Below are 20,607 nucleotides of genomic sequence, written 5' to 3' on the forward strand. Positions count from 1 at the left end.
TGTGTGTGTGTGTGTGTGTGTGTGTGTGTGTGTGGTGCCTCCCCAGGGAATGGAGGGGGGTGTGGGTGTGGGTGTGTGGGTGTGGGTGTGTGTGGGTGTGGGTGTGTGTGGTGCCTCCCCAGGGAATGGAGGGGGGTGTGTGTGTGGGTGTGTGTGTGTGGGTGTGTGTGTGGGTGTGTGTGTGGGGGTGTGTGTGTGTGTGTGTGTGTGTGTGTGTGTGTGTGTGTGTGTGTGTGTGTGTGTGGTGCCTCCCCAGGGAATGGAGGGGGGTGTGGGTGTGGGTGTGTGGGTGTGTGTGGGTGTGGGTGTGTGTGGTGCCTCCCCAGGGAATGGAGGGGGGTGTGTGTGTGGGTGTGTGTGTGTGGGTGTGTGTGTGGGTGTGTGTGTGGGTGTGTGTGTGTGTGTGTGTGTGTGTGTGTGTGTGTGTGTGTGTGGTGCCTCCCCAGGGAATGGAGGGGGGTGTGTGTGTGGGTGTGTGTGTGTGGGTGTGTGTGTGTGTGTGGTGCCTCCCCAGGGAATGGAGGGTGTGTGTGTGTGCACGCGCGCGCTAAGTCACTTCAGCTGGGTCCAATTGTGTGACCCCAGAGATTGTAGCCCTCCAGGCTCCTCTGTCCATGGGATTCTCCAGGCAAGAGTACTGGAGTGGGTTGCCATGTACTCCTCCAGGGCATCTTCCCAACCCAGGTATCAAACCTGCATCTCTTCTGTGTCTTGCACTGACAGGTGGCTTCTTTACGACTAGCACCACCTGGGAAGCCCCAAGGAGCTGCAACAGACCCTATGGCAAGCTAACCAAGAAACACACTGTTTTCCCACTGCATCCAAAATGTTTATGGCATAAACATCTTCATATCAACAAAGGCATCGCTTTGGTGACAATACAAGTCCTCCTGAACCACCCAAACGCTGTCAACTTTCACAAAACACAAACCTTTGGGAGGGGTGAGATTGACTCCGTTTTTAAGGCACCACTGTACTGGTAAAATCCCCAAAGAGTCCGCATGGCATAACATCGAGAGTTTACTAGGCTCTGGTCTGAGGTCATCAATAGTCACTTGAAAAAAATGATTGTTAAAAACCTGAAAGAAAAGACAACAGCACCCAGGGTTAATTCCTTGAGATGAACAAATAATGCTCCAAAGGAAGACTGGCACAGCTTTCAAATGAAGTAAATATATTTCACCCAAATGGTCGCAGCAATAACTGCCAATAACTTGCAGCAATAACTTTCAATATGTATTCTTAAAGTGGTCCAGTCATGAAAAAGTTTAAGTTGATCATTTTGGTCATACTAATGGAACTAAAATGCATGTTGGCTAGAATCTAAGTGTATTGGATTCTGCCACCATTTATAAAATGATATTAATAGTGGATGTGCTCAGTTCCTCAGGCGAGTTTGACTCTTTTGTGACATCATGGACTGCAGCCCACCAGGCTCCTCTGTCCATGGAATTTCTCGGGCAAGAACACTGGAGTGGGTTGACATCTCTTCCTCCAAGAAATAGTGTGTGTGTGTGTGTGTGTGTGTATGTATGTATGTATATGTGTGTGTGTGTGTATTTAAAGTAGAAACACATACTTTAGATGTTAGGGTAGGTGAGTCCACTGAGACTTCTTTGATGGGGAAGGGAAATTATAATCTTAAAAGACTATCAGTTCATTAATAAAAATGTCTTTACATGAAATGGTACTTTCATTTTAAATCTGCAAATTGTAGATGTATGACTTTTCCTTTAATCAGTGAAAGCAGATGAGAGAAAGGAAGTGAAGTGTTCTCCACCCCCTCACTCCGGAAATAGGACTTTGCTTATCACCATTTTCAAGTCTTTTCAAAATAGATCACATGGGCTATAATCAGTGTAGCAGGAGGAGTCCAATTATTAGCATAAAGACTATGTATGCAAACTTATCAGCAGTTCTTTTCATGAGCACAGACAAATGGTAGGCTCAGTGTCATGTCAATAAGAGAAGGTGGCACGTGTTCAGTGGCTGAGTTCACTGCTATAAACTCAGTTTCACGTCGGCATCTTCCTCCGAGTCACTACAGACACAAGCGTCTGCATTCTGTACTATCAGAGGACAAGTGATGTTCACCCACCCATTACAAGAGGAAGCACCTGATCAAACTCGCTCCATGATGTAAGTGACCAAAAAGGGAGCTTAAGAACAGGGCTGGGCTGCAAAGAAAGCGCTCTTTCCTGGGTTTACTTGGCATCGAGGCTATATCTTCGGGTTGGCTTGGAACAGAAAGACTTACGATGTGATCCACTTCAGAGGTGGAGGTCAGGAGCAGGGGAGGGATGCTCACCTTGGTCACTGATGCAGGGCAAATGTGACTCATGTTCACAGTCTCTAGCTTCATCCCAACTGTGAAGAAATGGCTTCTCAAATCTGCATGGTCCTGCAGGAGAAAGACTGAAACTGTGAAAAAGCACTTGTATTGTAAATTAACTTGGTAACTGTCCAGATGCTTTCTTTGAATGTTTTAGTGGGCAACCAATGACAGACTGAAATAATTAACCCTCTCCAGTTTTGGATTTCTAATTATGGCAAGATACCACGTATTTTCGACTTCCCTGGTGGCTCAGATGGTAAAGAATCCGCCTGCAATGTGTGAGACCTGGGTTCGATCCCTGAGTTGGGAAGATCCCCTGGAGAACGGAGTGGCAACCCACTCCAGTATTCTTGCCTGGAGAATTCCATGGACAGAGGAGCCTGGCGGGCTACAGTCCATGGGGTTGCAAAGAGTCGGACACGACTGAGCAACTTTGGCTTCACTTCATCGTGTATTTAATTATTTTCTGCAGGCTTAATTGCTTCTCCAAAGGAGAAACAAGCCTCGGTGGCCATGCTGAAATTTGTGCTACACACAATTAAAAAAAAAACAAAAAACACCACAAGGCTTTGATTTTCCTATCACGGACAGATGTGCAGCACAGTAATGGAAGCAACCAGTCATCTAAAACACAGCAGGGGCATCCTCGGAAAAGGTGGCCTCTTGCTACTGGAGTTACTTTGCAGGCTTCGGGGAGGACCTGGTTGGGGGATGCAGCTTGTCTTCTCTGTCGAACAGCGTTCAGGGTATCAGTGATGGATACTGATACTGGTCCTCGGACATGTGGAGACAACACACCCCGAAACAGCCCAGCACCCAATCAGAAACTGCCTCCTGCTCTATAAAGATGAGCTACATCCCCCACTTAATAGGTGCCTGGCAGTTTTATAGACAATTCACCAAAGCCTTGTGTGTGTGAGCAGAGCCTTCCTGCCTTCTCAAGAAAACACATTTCAGTAACTACTTCAGCTACCCAGCAACAGATGAGGCTGGTGGGACTCTGGCCACCAGGATTTATCTTGCTGAGATGGAGGTCACCTCATAACTCACGGTCTTTATAAACAGCGGTGGATAAATAAATGTCTTTGCAGACTGTCCCTGAGGAAATAAGAGCTGCAAGTAAATCCTGCTGTTTCTAAATACATCAATTGGGTGTGAGAAGTACAAACGCAGCTGGGGATCTATGACTTCCTTTGATCTGCCAATGTAAAGTGGATTTTAAAAAAATTTTATTGAAGTAAAGTTGATTTACAATGTTGTTAGTCTCAGATATACAGTAACGAGATTCAGCTCTACATACAAATATATGTGTATTCTTTTTCAGAATCTTCTCCATTATAGATTATTACAAGAAATTGAATATTGTTCCTGGTGCTATATAGTAGGTCCTTGTTATCTATCTAGTTTATATACAGTAGTGTGTATATTTTAATCCCAAATGTCTAATTTGTCCCAGGCTCTCCGTGTGACCTTGACCACTGACACGAAGTCTTCAGCCAAGTTTACATCCATCTCTGTCTCGGCTCCAATGCTGCGGTGGAAACCTTTTAATGCACAGGAACCCTACACTAATAACTGTCCCTGACCTGCTCCAATACTTTGGCCACTTGATATGAAGACCTGACTCTTTGGAAAAGACCCTGATGCTGGAAAAGATTGAGGGCAGGAGGAGAAAGGGGTAGCAGAGGATGAGATGGTTAGGTAATATTACGGACTCAATGGACATGAATTTAAGCAAACTCTGGGAGACAGTGAGAACAGGGAAGGCTGGCATGCTGCAGTCCATGAGATCGCAAAGAGTCGGACATGACTTAGCGACTGAACCACCACACAACCTGCTGCCCTATTTTATTCATGGGTGTCTAGGGGGACCTGCGGCTCCTTAGAAATAAAGCATTAAGTCTTGGACAGAAATGTGGTCCATAGATAATCTTCTCTTTTCAAGGCTGTGCACTCTAATAAATCCTTATTGTTAATGATTTCAGTGCATCCTGAATCAAACTGTGCATCTAGGTAAAGAGGGGATCGATCACTCTCTGCACATATCACACTCTCTTCTCTCTACAGTTCCTGGGCGCCTCTGTGAACCTCTGAACATCTTTTTCTTTGTTCATACTTAAAGATATATCACCCACATCAAAACCACACATAGTCACATGTGGGGTGAAAAGAAAATATTAATGACATGAATATTTTTAAATAATTAAAATACTGTTAGCAACGCTTTGTCTAGATGACATTAAAATATTTTAAAATAAAGCTTAGTGAACAAAGGTTGAGAAACAAGTTTTCCTTTGTGAATCACAGCTTAGCTTTCCGACAATTAAATTTTTTCTATTAGGATTCAGATGCAAGCACACAAATTTCTTACTCGTGGAAACCCATCTGTTTTTGTTCCAACCTACGTGAAAACTCTTTAAGTTTTCTTGCTTAAAATACTGCCAAAAAAAAGAAAAGAAACTGAATATTTTGGAGGGTTAAATGCATCCATAAGTAGGTCATTTATATTCCGGACTCAAACAACCATGTCTATTGGTCACAGGAAACACCCTCTTCCAACAATACAAGAGAAGACTCTACACATGGACATCACCAGATGGTCACTACCGAAATCAGATTGATTATATTCTTTGCAGCCAAAGATGAAGAAGCGCTACAAAGTCAGCAAAAATAAGACCCAGAGCTGACTGTGGCTCAGATCATGAGTTCCTTAATGCAAAATTCAGACTTGAATTGAAGAAAGTAGAAAAAACTACTATACTACTCAGGCATGACCTAAATCAAATCCCTTATGATTATACAGGTAGAAGTGAGAAATAGATTCAAAGGATTAGATTTGATATAGTGCCTGAAGAACTATGGACAGAAGTTCATGACACTGTACAGGAGAAAGGGATCAAGACCAAGCCCAAGGAAAAATGCAAAAAAAGGAAAAAATGGCTGTCTGAGGGGGCCTTACAAAGAGCTGAGGAAAGAAGAGAAGCAAAAAGCAAAGGAGAAAAGGAAAGATATACCCACTTGAATGCAGAGTTCCAAAGAATAGCAAGGAGAGATAAGAAAGCCTTCCTCAGTAACCAGTGCAGAGAAAGAGAGGAAAACAATAGAATGGGAAAGACCTCACATTTAGAAAACTAAGATCATGACATCTGATCCCATCACTTCAAGGCAAATAGATGGGGAAACAATGGAAACAGTGACAGACTTTATTTTCTTGGGCTCCAAAATCACTGCAGACGGTGACTGCAGTCATGAAATTAAAAGATGCTTACTCCTTGGAAGAAGAGTTATGACCAACCTAGAAAGAATATTAAAAAGCAGAGACAATACTTTGCCAACAAAGGTTTGTCTAGTCAAAGCTATGGTTTTTCCAGGAGTCATGTATGGATGTGAGAACTGGACCATAAAGAAAGCTCACAGTCAAAGAATTGATGCTTTGGAATTGTGTTGTTGGAGAAAACTCTTTGAGTCCCTTGGACTGCAAGGAGATCCAACCAGTTCATCCTAAAGGAAATCAGTCTTGAATATTCATTGGAAGAACTGATGCTGAAGCTGAAACTCCAATCCTTTGGCCACTTGATGGGAAGAACTGACTCACTGGAAAAGACCCTGATGCTGGGAAAGATTGAAGACGGGAGGAGAAGGGGATGACACAGGATGAGATGGTTGGATGGCATCACTGACTCAATGGACATGAATTTGAGTAAGCTCCGGGAGTTGCTGAGTTGGTGATGGATAGGGAGGCCTGGCGTGCTACAGACCATGGGGTCGCAAAGAGTCAGACACAACTGAGCGATTGAACTGAACTGACGTACTGATTATATCTTATTAATAAACATGAGCTCCAAGTTTCAAAAAGGAACTTGGAAATTTTAAAATATATCCTTTTCTGCTCAGACCTAACTTTCACTTTCTTGAGGTCATTTTTTTTTTAAATGAAATCTTACAAATTTCCAATTCCTTTTTTAAATTTTATTTACTTGTTTATTTTTGGCTATGCTAGTTCTTCGTTGCTGTGTGGGATCTTCTTTAGTCGCAGCGAGCAGAGGCTACTTGGTAAGTGTGGTGCACAGGCTTCTCATAGCGGTGGCTTTCCTTGTTGCAGAGCACAGGCTCAGGATTTGTGGCACTCAGGCTTACTTGCTCCGAGGTGTGTGGAATCTTCCCGGGATGGAACCCATGTCCCCTGCATTCGCAGGTGGATTCTTTACCAGTGGACCATCAGGGAAATCCTTAAGATCATTTTTTAATCAGCATTTAAGAGAAAAAATAATTCCTAGTGATAACAGAATACAAATCGCACACGTTTCAAAAGCAAGTCAACAAAATGAAAATTTGTTAAATTCCGGAGCAAAGATCCATAATGATTATGAGTTTCATTATGATTATAAATCTACGACTCAAATGTTTATGTTATGAATGGTAATGCCTGAAACATCTAGCTGCAGAGGAAGTGTACTTTCAAAAAAGGTTTGCCCACAAACCTCTGGCCACTGGAAAAGTTTAACACATGACTGACAGCTATGTAAAACATACAAAACTTTGAGGAGTCTTTGCCAAACTCTCTCATTTATATTATGCGGTTCACCCAAGAAATAATTATTGAATTAAGCCAGTTTAGTTCAGTTGCTCAGTCGTGTTCAACTGTTTGTGACCCCAGGGACTGCAACACTCCAGGCCTCCCTGTCCATCACCAACTCTGGAAGTTTACTCAAACTCATGTCCATTGTGTTGGTGATGCCATCCAACTATCTCATACTCTGTCATCCCCTTCCCCTCCCACCTTCCATCTTTCTCAGTATTAGGGTCTTTTCCAATGAGTCAGTTCTTCCCATCAGGTGGCCAAAGTACTGGAGTTTCAGCTTCAGCATCAGTCCTTCCAATGAATATTCAGGACTGATTTCCTTTAGGATGGACTGGTTGGATCTCCATGCAGTCCAACGGACTCTCAAGAGTCTTCTCCAACACCACAGTTCAAAAGTATCAATTCTTCGACATTCAGCTTTTTTAATAGTCCAACTTTCACATCCACACATGACTCCTGGAGAAACCATAGCTTTGACGAGATGGACCTTTGTTGGCAAAATAATGTCTCTGCTTTTTAATATGCGGTCTAGGTTGGTCATAACCTCCCTTCCAAGGAGTAAGCGTCTTTTAATTTTATGGCTGAAATCACCATCTGCAGTGATTTCGGAGCCCAAGAAAATAAAGTCAGCCACTGCTTCCCCATCTATTTGCCATGAAGTGATGGGACCCGATACCATGATCTTAAGTTTTCTGAATGTTGAGTTTTAAGCCAACTTTTTCACTCTCCTCTTTCACTTTCATCAAGAGGACCTAAGTTATTTTTCTCTTTCTGCCGTAAGTGTGGTGCAATCTGCATATCTGAGGTTATTGATATTTCTCCTGGCAATCCTGATTCCAGCTTGTGCTTCCTCCAGCCCAGCATTTCTCATGATGCACTCTGCATATAAGTTAAATAAGCAAGGTGACAGTATACAGCCTTGATGTACTCCTTTCCCAATTTGGAACCAGTCTGTTGTTCCAAGTCTAGTTCTAACTGTTGCTTCCTGACCTGGAAACAGATTTCTCAGGAGGCAGGTAAGGTGGTCGTGGGCTGATACTTCCATCTCTTGAAGAATTTTCCACAGTTTATTATGATCCACACAGTCAAAGGCTTTGGCATAGTCAATAAAACAGAAGTAGATGTTTTTTTGGAACTCTCTTGCTTTTTTGATGATTCAACAGATGTTGGCAATTTGATCCCTGGTTCTTCTGCCCTTTCTAAATCCAGCCTGAACATCTGGAAGTTCACAATTCATGTACTGTTGAAGCCTGGCTTGGAGAATTTTGAACATTACTTAGCTAGCGTGTGAGATGAGTGCAATTGTGCAGTAGTTTAAGCATTCTTTGGCATTGCCTTTCTTTGGAAATGGAATGAAAACTGACCTTTTCCAGTCCTGTGGCCACTGCTTTTTCCAAATTTGCTGGCATATTGAGTGCAGCACTTTAGCAGCATCATCTTTTAGGATTTGAAGTAGCTCAATTGGAATTCCCTCACCTCCACTAGCTTTGTTCATAGTGATGCTCCCTAAGGCCCACTTGACTTTGCATTCCAGGATGTCTGGCTGTACGTGAGTGATCACACTATCATGATTATCTGGATCGTGAAGATATTTTTTATATAATTCTTCTGTGTATTCTTGTCATCTCTTCTTAATATCATTTGCTTCTGTTAGGTCCATACCATTTCTCTCCTTTATTGTGCCCATCTTTGCATGACATGGTCCCTTGGTATCTCTAATTTTCTTGAAGAGATCTCTAGTCTTTCCTATTCTATTGTTTTCCTCTATTTGTTTGCCTTGATCACTGAGGAAGGCTTTCTTATCTCTCCTTGCTATTCTCTGGAACTCTGCATTCAAATGGGTATATCTTTCCTTTTCTCCTTTGCTTTTCCCTTGTCTTCTTTTCACAGCTATTTGTAAGGCCTTCTCAGACAACCATTTTGCCTTTTTGCTATTCTTTTTCTTGGGGATGGTCTTGATCACTGCCTCCTGTACAATGTCAAGAACCACCATCCACAGTTCTTCAGGCACTCTATCAGATCTAATCCCTTGAATCTATTTCTCACTTCCACTGTATAATCGTAAGGGATCTTATGATTTGGGTCATACCTGAATGGTCTAGTTATTTTCCATACTCTCTTCAATTTAAGTCTGAATTTGGCAATAAGGAACTCATGATCTGAGCCACAGTCAGCTCCGGGTGTTGTTTTTGCTGACTGTATAGAGCTTCTCCATCTTTGGCCGCAAGGAATGTAATCAATCTGATTTTGGTATTGACCATCTGGTGATGTCCATGTGTAAAGCCTTCTCTTGTGTTTTTGGAAGAGGGTGTTTGCTGTGACCTAACACCCAAAAAAGATGTTGTTTTCACTATAGGGGACTGGAATGCAAAAGTAGGGAGTCAAAAGATACCTGAGTAATGGGAAAATTTGGCCATTGAGTACATAGTGAAGCAGGGCAAAGGCTAATAGAGTTTTGCCAAGAGAACACACTGGTATAGCAAACACCATCTTCCAACAACACAAGAGAATCCAGCCAGAGAAACATCAAAAACTAGATGATTTCTTGATATCCATTCCAACTCTGTGTTCTATCATTCATGCATCCATTTCAGCAGCATCCATTGAAAACCACTGGGCCACCACACACAGAGCTTTCAACGGTAAAGAATCTGCCTGTAACGCAGGAGACCCTGATGTGATCCCTGTGTAGGGAAGATCCCTGGAAAAGGGAGTGGCTACCCACTCCAGTTTGCTTGCCTGGAGAATCCCACGGACAGAGGAGCCTGCGCCTGGCGGTCTACAGTCCACGGGGTCGCAAAGAGTCAGACCGGCCTGAACCACTAGCAAGTTCACTTCACTTTCCCCACAGACCAGGCCACCAGATGCTGCAAAGAATACACACAATGAAAACTGCGTTTGCAAAAGGCGGAGGGGAGAGATATACAGAGAACAGTGATGGAAGATGCAGGCTTAGAAAAATAATGCAGAACAAATACTGTTTTTACTTGTAGCATCAAAAAGCATAACCACCGAGACACTGGCCGTCCAGGGAGTTAAAGGCGTGAACCTTAATTTTGAATATAAAAATCATGAGGCTTTGGATGACAATGAAATGATTCTGGGAAGGTGGGACAGTAAATTCAGTTAGGGAGGCTGGGTCTTACAATACTGCACTGAGGTTTTTCGGTCTGATCCAAGAAGCAAAGGGAGTCATTCAACACTCCTAACAAATACAGAGACTTTTATGATAAAAAAAATTCAACGCCAGTGGATTTCCAAATCAGCCAATACACAGACCTTCTGAGAGCAGTGTGTGTACAAATAAATGTACATGCATATGCACGTATGAGAAAAGGCAAAGATATTCTCATTGGAAAACAAGTTTAGTTCAAGCCCATTTACCTTGGGCTATTAATACAGTCAGAGAACACATGTTCATTTACTGACACCAGCTAATCATTTTTGATTCTAAGGAGAGACTGAGGGGAAGTATTGCTGACCCCCGAAATGATTCAGAAAACCGATGATCTGCTGAGAGATAATGGGAAATTCACTGCGAGTTGAAAGATACATCCTGGCCTTTGCAAAGCTCCAAAGAATCCTTCACGCCTCTCAATTACTGGATCAAGAACGATGCTATTCCTGAGATGAGGAGTAAGTAGTAAATCCTCAGGACATTTACAGATGTGCCTGTCACATTCATGAAATAGTGTTTATTCAAACAAACTGGAGTCCAGTTAAACTGCTTGTGGAAAATCCCCTTTCTTTTAAGACAGGCTGGCGATGTCATTCCCATTTTCATTAGTGGCTATACATTTTATTTTTGCCCTAAAGTAGTTTTATATTGATTAGAAGTAAAACACCATTCATTTTACTGAAGGGCTGTCTTACCAGCCTACCTTAACAATCACTCTTCAGGGAATCTTATTTTCAGTCAAATGACAATGTAAAAGAGATTATTATACACATCAACTTCCATAAACCGTGCGAACTTCATCAGCTTTATTTCCTAAACCCACAGGGCTTTCACTCTTTCAGGAAATCAGTCCTGAATACTCACTGGGAGGACTGATGCTGAAGCTGAAACTCCACTACTTTGGTCACCTGATGAGAAGAACTGACTCACTGGAAAAGACCCTGATGCTGGGAAAGATTGAAGACAGGAGAAGAAGGGGAAGACAGAGGATGAGATGGTCGGATGGCATCACCAACTCGATGGGCATGAGTTTGGGTGAACTCTGGGAGTTGGTGATGGACTGGGAGGCCTGGCGTGCTGCAGTCCTCGGGGTCGCAAAGAGTCGGACACGACTGAGCGACAACTGAACTGGAGAGGCAGAGACTCTGCACTGACACAGGCTTGGTTTGGATTAAAATGTTCAAGCAGGAGAAACAGTAACAGCAATGAACATACTGTAAATACTTGTGAGCACTTTCCTTGTATTATTAGTTTCCCCTCACAGCAGACTATGGGGTAGGATCCATCCTACAGACAGGAAACTAAGACATATAGAGGTTAAGTTACCTAAACAAGGACACACAGCTAACAAGAGAATGCATAGGCGCCTGCTAACTCTGTGCAACCCCATGGTCTGTAGTCCGCCAGGCTCCTCTGTCCATGGGATTCTCCATGCATGAATACTGGAGTGGGCTGCCATTTCCTTCTGCAGAGGATCTTCCAGACTCAGGGATGGAACCTGCATCTCCTATGTCGCCTGCACTGGCAGGCGGGTTCTTTACCTCTAGCGCCACCTGGGAAGCCAGGATTCAAATCTACGTGGTCTGATGCTAAGAACATGATCTAGCCATCAGATTACCTAGTCATCTGTGATTAGCCATGGAACAGACTGAGAAGCAAAGACCAAAATGACTCTTTTCATTTTTCAACTGCTAATAGTTAAGCAAGCAAAAAATAATAATAATAAGTAAAACCCTTATTTACAACCTATATGCTCCTAAGATGCTATTTCAAAGACAGATATTGCCAAGTTAAAAAGTGATAGCTATTAATACTGACCACTTACTGCAAACCTCCAATTACTGCTATCAATTCACAACACTCATCGATGGCTTAAGAAAAAGCTGTCAAGAGAAAATTATGACACTAGAATTACCTCCCAATGTTTGTATACAATCAGTCTTCATCAATAATGAACCAGTATTTTTTACTAACTGCCTTCGTGTTCTCTAAGGCATGGAGATTGAAGAAGCACGTACAGCGAACGCCTACAGTGCTCTAAAAGCTATCAGTCATCATCACCTATCTGTCGTGACGGTATCAGCGTTAACCCAGACGGGCTCATCTGATGGACGGAGTTCATCCAGGACACGTGCCCAGCTGCCAAGTCCATAGGAGTCCCAACCTACTGGTGGTATTTTCAATACCCTGTGTTAAGCGCTAACCTACAGAATGAAGTAAAAAACATGTGGTTCCCGACACTGAGAATCTTGGAATTTAGTTAGAAAATGAGACGTGATAAAGAAAGCTGGAAAAAGAAGTGTGCACAAAGTGCAATATATTTGGCATTCTACCTTTACAATTCTGCCTGATGTCTTCCTTCATTTCACCTGTGAAGCAGAGGACATCAGACAACCTCAGAGCACCCCCAGGTACACGCTGGTCCCTGAGATGCCTTTAAAGGGACCCCTATGCCTGGGAAAAAAAGCATGACCTGAAAGAATCAAATATCACAAGGAACACCGCTGCATAGAGTGGGTTTCCCAGGTGGCGCAGTGATAAAGAATCCACCTGCCAATGCAGGAGACGTAAGAGATGCGGCTTCCATCCCTGGGTTGGGAAGATCCCCTGGAAGAGGAATGGGCAACCCACTCCAGTATTCTTGCCTGGGAAATCCCTTGGACAGAGAAGCCTGATGGGCTACCGTCCATACGGTCACAAAAAGTCCGCACGACTGAACACACACTGCACAGAGCTGCCTGAATATTGGTCATTAGCAGAGCAACGAAGCTTCGGGGTGAATACTGAGGCTCTCTAAGACACAGGTAAGGGCCGGAGTATTAGCCCACAGGAGGAGGTGAAGAGTGCTAACTGAGAGACAGAAGACAGGGGAGAAGAAAGAACATTTTAGGGTCACCTCATCTCCCAAATGCCTCCTTGATCTTAACCTACTGATTGCTCTCCGTTTACTTCAGGAGCTGGCAGCACTTACAATTTAGCACAGGTGTATCACAGGTTCTCCAACAGCCAATGCTTCTTGCCAGCCCCACTTCATTAGATAAATACACCCCACATGATACAAAAACAGGAAGAATGTGGCATGGGGGAGAGGGAGTTTAAACTAATTAACATGACAATTAAAATGTACTCAGTGAAGAGTTTCATGTAAGAAAAGCAGTGCCTCACTCCCTGTACAGAAACCAAACTTTCACAGCCCGAGTTTCACAACTAAATACTGCAGGGATTCCCTTCAGCAGTGGCCATTTGAGCCTCAATCTTTAATCCTCTGGTTCTAGTTTTGCTCATGAGGATATAAAAAATGGACAAAAAACAATATGCAATTCAGTCCCCTTGCACCTAAGTATCAAAATCTTTTAGCACATCATACACAAAAGCACTACCATATGACCCAGCAATCCCACTGCTGGGCATACACACCAGGAAGCCAGAATTAAAAGAGACACGTGTACCCCAATGTTCATCGCAGCACTGTTTACAATAGTTAGGACATGGAAGCAACCTAGATGTCCATCGGCAGACAAATGGATAAAGAAGTTGTGGTACATATACACCATGGAATATTACTCAGTTATTAAAAAGAACACATTTGAATCAGTTCTAATGAAGTGGATGAAACTGGAGCCTATTATACAGAGTGAGATAAGTCAGAAAGAAAAACACCAATACAGTATATTAAAGCACATATATGGAATTTAGAAAGATGGTAATGATGACCCTATATGCGAGACAGGAAAAGAGACACAGAGATAAAGAACAGACTTTTGGACTCTGTGGGAGAAGGCAAGGGTGGGATGATTTGACAGAATAGCATTGAAACATGTATATTACCATATGTGAAACAGATCGCCAGTCCAAGTTCAATGCATGAAACAGGGCACTCAAAGCTGGTGCACTGGGATGACCTGAGGGATGGGGTGGGGAGGGAGGTGGGAGGGGGTTCTTGATGGGGACACGTGGACACCCGTGGCTGATTCACGTCTGCTGCTGCTGCTGCTAAGTAACGCCAGTCGTGTCCGACTCTGTGCAACCACATAGACGGCAGCCCACCAGGCTCCCCCGTCCCTGGGATTCTCCAGGCAAGAACACTGGAGTGGATTGCCACTTCCTTCTCCAGTGCATGAAAGTGAAAAGTGAAAGTGAAGTCACTCAGTCATGTCTGATTCTTAGCGACCCCATGGACTGCAGCCTACCAGGCTCCTCCATCCATGGGATGTTCCTGGCAAGAGTACTGGAGTGGGGTACCATTGCCTTCTCCGTGATTCATGTCAATGTATGGCAAAAACCACCACAATATTGTAAAGTAATTAGCCTCAAATTAAAATAAACTAATTAATAATAATTAAAAAAGAACACTTCACAGTGTAATTTTTTCAGTTGCAACATGCCAGTTTTTTTTTTTTTGGTCTTCAGGGACCTCAAACATTGCATAAGCATCTTTTCAAAGGCTTCAATTAATTTGCATAATTTCTAAGAATAGGCTTCAGAAAAGTCAAAGGAGGGTTTTAATTAGTCTTACATTCACATATATATTATCAATACACAATGCCCTAGGCTTTAATTCCTTTTTCACATCAGCATGTTCTGTTATGCTAAAAAAAAAAAAATCCAATGCAATTTATCATACTGTTCCTCTTTTGTCTTACCAAAGACCTAGTTCTCATACGGTCATTAGATAATTACCCTCTTTACGTTAGTTTCATCTAAAAATGGACATTAAGATGCCAGCATTAATTAAATCAATATCCTTATTATATTTCAATTCCATTGCACTGAATTAAACTCAGCCAACGAAGTATTAAAAAAAAAGTAATAAAAAATCTATAAGCTGAACACTAATAAGCATTTCCATTTTTTACTTACAGCTGTAAATACCAATTTTTATCAACTAGTCCTGCATTCAATCAAGTTAAAAAGCAGTCATGAGAAAACCTAGTACTACATACTTCAATCCCAACCACAAAAACTTCTAACAGGTGATTGTAGCAGGACTATTTCCAAAGTTAAGTTCCCAAACTGATACACTGGTTGCTTTAAAACAACAGGGGCAAGGAGAATGCCTTTCACTGATTAATACTTAAACACTTAAATACTTAAAGGCACTGTAAGTGGCTAGAAATTCAACCTTACTTACAGCACCACTATAAGAAAACAAACAAACAAAAAAAAACAAGAAAAGACACACATAGGTAAACAGTGATTACGGGCTTCTGCAGAGGTTCAGTAGTAAAGAATTCGCCTGTCAAGCAGGAGATATCGGCTGGATCCCTGGGTCAAGAAGGTCCCCTGAAGGGAACGGCATCCCAGTCCAGTATTCTTGCCTGGAGAATTCCATGGACAGAGGAGCCTGGCAGGCTACAGTCCATGGGGCCACGAGAGTTGGAGACGACCTAGCAACTAACCAACAACAACGAAGTGTGGCAAGTGGGATCCTAGTTCCCTGACCAGGCAAATCACAGCAAAGATAACCAAGAGGGACTGTGTTTTTAAATTCTTAAGTGTTTAGAACTGAAAGCAAGACATTGCCTAACAGCCTGCAGGCAGCAGCGCAGGGGTCCCTCAATCAAGACATCACCATTTTTTTTTTAATTACAGTTTCTTTACTTTGCCAACAAAGGTCCATCTAGTCAAGGCTATGGTTTTTCCAGTAGTCTTATGAATGTGAGAGTTGGACTATAAAGAAACCTGAGTGCCGAAGAATTGATGCTTTTGAACTGTGGTGTTGGAGAAGACTCTTGAGAGTCCCTTGGACTGCAGGGAGATTCAACCAGTCCATCCTAAAGGAGATGAGTTCTCAATATTCATTGGAAGGACTGATGCTGAAGCTGAAACTCCAGTACTTTGGCCACCTGATGCGAAGAGCTCACTGAGTTGAAAAGACCCTGATGCTGGGAAAGATTGAAAGCAGGAGGATAAGGGGACAACAGAGGATGAGATGGTTGGATGGCATCACCCACTCAATGGACATGAGTTTGAGCAAGCTCTGGGAGTTGGTGATGGACAGGGAAGCCTGGCATGCTGCAGTCCATGGGGTCACAAAGAGTTGGACATGACTGAGCGACTGAACTGAACTGAACTGATAGTTTCTTTAAAACACTGTGTTGGTTTCTGCTGTACAATGAAGTGAATCAGCCCTACGTATACAGATCCCCTCCCTCTTGAACCTCGCATTCCACCCACTGGGTCATCACAGGACGAGCTGAGTTCCCTGCTATGTAGCGGCTCCCCACTGGTTCGCTGTCCTACGCATGGCAGGGTATATATGTCAGTTCTACTCCCCCAATCTGCCCCCCTCTCCTTCCCCCACCGTGTCCACACGTCCACTCTCTGGGTCGCTATTCCTTCCCTGCAAACACTTTTTCACCAGTACCATTTTCTTAGATTCGTTATATATGTGTTTATACGATATTTGTTCTGAACTTTTGACACAACTGAGCTTTGAGATTTTCACCATTACCTTTCCTGTTGGACCAAGTTGCCCTCTTTAGTGGGTCTCACAAGATTTTTTCCAATGCACCTAAAAACAGGTTTTCCCCACTGTGCCTTGTGAGTTCTGTAATGTACGGGCTACAGTTCAAGAACCCAGAGCATGTGAAAAATAACACACACAAGCCCCTCCTCTGGTTTCTCTAAGCGGCAAAGGGTGAGCATTACATAAACTGATGTGATTCACCATCCCAAAGAGGCTGTCCTCCCTGAGTCTTTAAAGAGATGAAAAAGACAAAGAAAGTGGGGGAACTGCAGAGACAGCTCCCTGGCCTGGGTGTGCAGGACCGGAGTCCACGTTAGGGCAGCCTGGGCCCACCACTGGGCAAAATCAAGTCAGCAACACCAGCAGGATCACAGGGGTCCAGCCCCTAGGCCAGTGAGAACATGACCTGCTCCCTTTCAAAGAACCACTGGAGTTTTAGTCGACGAGAAAGAGAGAGTAACCACGCGTCACACAAACATTTTGTTCAGTCGCTAAGTTGTGTCCGACTCTTTGTGACCCATGGACTGCTCCTCTTTCCTTCACTGTCTCTCGGAGTTTGCTCAAATTCATGTCCATTGAGTCAGTGATGCTATCTAACCATCTCATCCTCTGCCACCCAGTTCTCCTTTTGCCTTCCATCTTTCCCAGCATCAGGGTCTTTTCCAATGAGTCGGCTCTTCACATCAGGTGGCCAAAGTATTGCTTCATTACTTGGTATCATACATGCTGTTGTGTGGAACAGGGAATGTCATACTCAAGAAATTAAGCTCTGGGCCTACGAGGGGGCCTCGAGCAAATTCTGGAAGAATCCAAGGGTCCCACCTGAAGGCCAAATTCAGCTACAAGTCTTATGGTGTTGCTGTATTTAGCTGCCCAAGAAGGGAAGAAGTCGGTCGCCATAGAAACGGTAAGCTGACAACCTATGGTAACAGTGGTTCACACTGTCTCTTACCCCTTCGGCCCGACCAGACAGAATGAGAAAGGAAAGCTCTCTTGGCTACACTTGACCTTCTCTCTCTGGCCTGTGACCTTGGTCTCAGATGTGAAAACAGACGAGGGTTTCTCTCCTAAGGGTTAAATTGACAAATGCACCAACAGGCACATAATTCAAAGTTGGAAAAGAGCTAAAGAAATAACAGATGTGGATTGTTCCCCGTGTTACAGGCACAGCCTGTACACTCTGGGCAGTGAAGAAATACGTGCACGGAATGTCTGTCTTTATGTGTCTGTGGGGAAAAAAATCACAATGGCCACACAGAGCATCTTTTCTTCTCAATTAGCCTTTTCTCAGCGGTCCCGTCTCTCTGTTGATCAAACATGAACTTATGGGAAAACAAGGAGCAATGAAAAGTGAGACAGGCGTCACCTGAGATAAAACCAAACAAGGCTTAACTTCCCACTCTGTCATTAGTGGAAGCCCCTTATTTGCAGATGTCAAGGGCACTTAACACCTACAACGCATTATCAGTTATAGATACATAATTCTGGATCTGTCCAACCGCTACCCAAGGCAGAAATGACAGGAGCTGAGCTGTGAGGGGGACACCAGGAGACTGAAGAGTCTTATCCAAGTACTGCACCAGGCACACCTTTTACCTGACAAAGTCAAAGCCTCAGCTCTCATGGCCTTGAATCCCGTTAACCTCCACCACAGCCACATGTATTGATAGGGAACTGAACAAGGCAGCCACAGTGGATGGGAACTTTTATCCAAGTTGAGATCTGTACTTATTTCTTCACTAAGCTATTCAAGAATACGTACTGAGTGCTTCCTATGGCTGAAGTGTTCACGGCGCCGGCTCACAAAAATAGAAGCAATCTGCTCTCACGGAGCGCACATTCCAGGGAGAGGAAATGGAGCAGACCAGAGAAAGCAACCTGATGCAGATGACGTCGGGATAAATGCCGAGCAGGCTGCAGGCTGGGGGATGGCGTGAGGATACTTTTTGTGATTTTAAGCAGAGAGTTGAAGACAGTGAGGGCGGTGAGTAGGGAGAATCACGCTCCAGGTCGAGCATCACTGCAAAGGCCTGTGCATGGGCATCTCTGTGCAACGGACGGACGGCAGAGGCCGGCAGAGCAGAGCAGATGAGGCCCGTGAGCAGCAGAGGCTCTCAGAGAGCACGCGGGGACCCCAGCATCACACGGGAGTCCGATCAGGAACCACACAGCAGAGGAGTGACATAATCTGAATCCTGTTTCAGAACAATCCTTCTGGCTGCTCTCAGAACAGACTGCAGCGGGGCCGTGAGTGAACAAGCCAGGAAACAAATTCTGAGATGGATGCAAGAGTCCAGGGAGGATGGTGGCTTGGACTAGGGCGGTGGTGGTGGACACAGCGAAGGGTGACTGGACTCGGGATGGATTCTGCCAGCAGAGCCAACAGGCTGATAGACGAGCGGAATGGAGGTGTGCAGACAAGAGCCAGCACAGGCACGGGTCTCAGAAAGCATCCTGAGAGGCCTGCCAACAGGCTCAGGTCTCGCTGATAAACAGGACGCAACAAGGACGTGAAATCTTCCCTAAATGTAAGAGTGGCCCCCTGCGCCCACACAGTTTGTACCAGCCATACAGTTCATACCAACACCCCTAGTTCCCCTCCAGGCGACTGGAAGGTGGGTGTGTGCTGGGCAAAGGGCATCAACAACTGCTGGCCCCCATGACCGCCCGGGACACTGAGTCTCTCCCGAGCATCCCGAGGAAGTGATGGGCCAATGTGCCGCGGGAGGAATTAAGACCATCCCGTGTACTTTCTCTGGAAGAGGACTCTAGGTAAATAAGCGTGGGGGGCGGTTTCCAGCGTTCACTGCATTCATTGTCTTTGCTGATTTTGCCAGCTATCTTTTATTCTTTTTAAGGAAACATTTTTTTTCTTCTGTAATTTTACTTTACTTGTTTTTGGCCGAGCCGGGTCTTTGCCGTTGCGGGGGCTTTCTCTAGCTGTGGGGGTCGGGGCTGCTCTCGAGTTGGGGCGCACGGGCTTCTCACGGCAGTGGTTTCTCTCGCTGCAGAGCACCGGCTCTAGGGCACACGGGCTTCAGCAGCTGCAGCTCCTGGGCTCTAGAGCCAGGCTCAACAGTGGCGGAGCACGGGCTTAGTTACTCCTGGCATGTGGGATCTTCGTGGATCAGGGATGGAACCCATGTCTCCTGCATTGGCAGCCAGATTCTTTATCACCGAGCCACCAGGGAAGCCCCGCGCCAGCTGGATCTCTCACTGTGATAAACTGCAACCGTTTACAGCAACCTTGAGTCCTGGCGAATTACCAAACCGAGGAGGGGGTAGGAGGCAGATCCGAGGACCCTGACCTAGGAAGCATGCTGGGGTTTCTGGTCCCACCTCAGTTCTTCACTTAGATCTCCCTTGACTCTCCCGCACATCTCTAAATAGCTTCTTTGGCATTTCACATTGAGGATTTCAGCTTTTTTGTTGTTGTTGTTTAACGAATGGAAAAAACTATTCAAACAATTTCACTTCTTTAAGAGATAAAAATGAAGAATGGATCTTAGTGTCATTTCAAATAACATTCTTCCCCTGCAATTACGAGGTGTGGTCACGAATGAGGTGCTCTGAAGAGCCCCTGCTTTTCCTGGGCTAAGCATGTGTATTACTCTAAGGAAAAAAGCCTGTATTTCAATCACCTGGCAAATTAGGAACTGCTGCTTCTCATTTGCAGGTCTTTTTGATGTATATGGAAATTGTCTGTGAAACCTCTGTAATTTAACATTTGCAAACAAGAGGGGTCACCATGGCAGATTACGATTTATTTATAAGAACTGCAGAAAATGGAAAGCAGCAGCAATTATAAAAGGCTTATGAGTGTCGCGCATATGAAACATTACTTTCATTATCATTAGATTCTTACGGTCTCGCCTCCCTTGGCCCTATTTTAAAAACTTAACCAAATTCCCTCAAATCCACTCTTTATATTTTAATAAATACTTCCTGAATTGGAACTGAAGCAGGATGGAAATCACTGGCCAAAAACTGGTTTAGCCCTGTCCTTCCTTTTTCATGACCAAAAAACTCTTTTAAGAGAAACC

The 20,607-nt window shown here is 44.1% G+C and overlaps 1 protein-coding gene across 7 annotated transcripts in view; it reads right to left on the reverse strand.

Annotated features, from left to right (window-relative positions):
• Nucleotides 1-20,607, reverse strand: part of SFMBT2 (Scm like with four mbt domains 2) — a 173,586-nt gene that overhangs the window by 63,178 nt on the left and 89,801 nt on the right. For all 7 annotated transcript variants that reach the window (XM_043882854.1, XM_043882852.1, XM_043882851.1 and 4 more), the window contains 2 exons: nt 2,309-2,401; nt 932-1,079 (listed from right to left, as the gene is read on the reverse strand). In XM_043882854.1, the coding sequence (XP_043738789.1) occupies nt 932-1,079; nt 2,309-2,401 (241 nt within the window). The remainder of the gene's footprint in view (nt 1-931; nt 1,080-2,308; nt 2,402-20,607) is intronic.

Source organism: Cervus elaphus, chromosome 23, assembly GCF_910594005.1.
Source record: "Cervus elaphus chromosome 23, mCerEla1.1, whole genome shotgun sequence".
In the NCBI taxonomy this organism is placed as follows: Eukaryota; Metazoa; Chordata; class Mammalia; order Artiodactyla; family Cervidae; genus Cervus; species Cervus elaphus.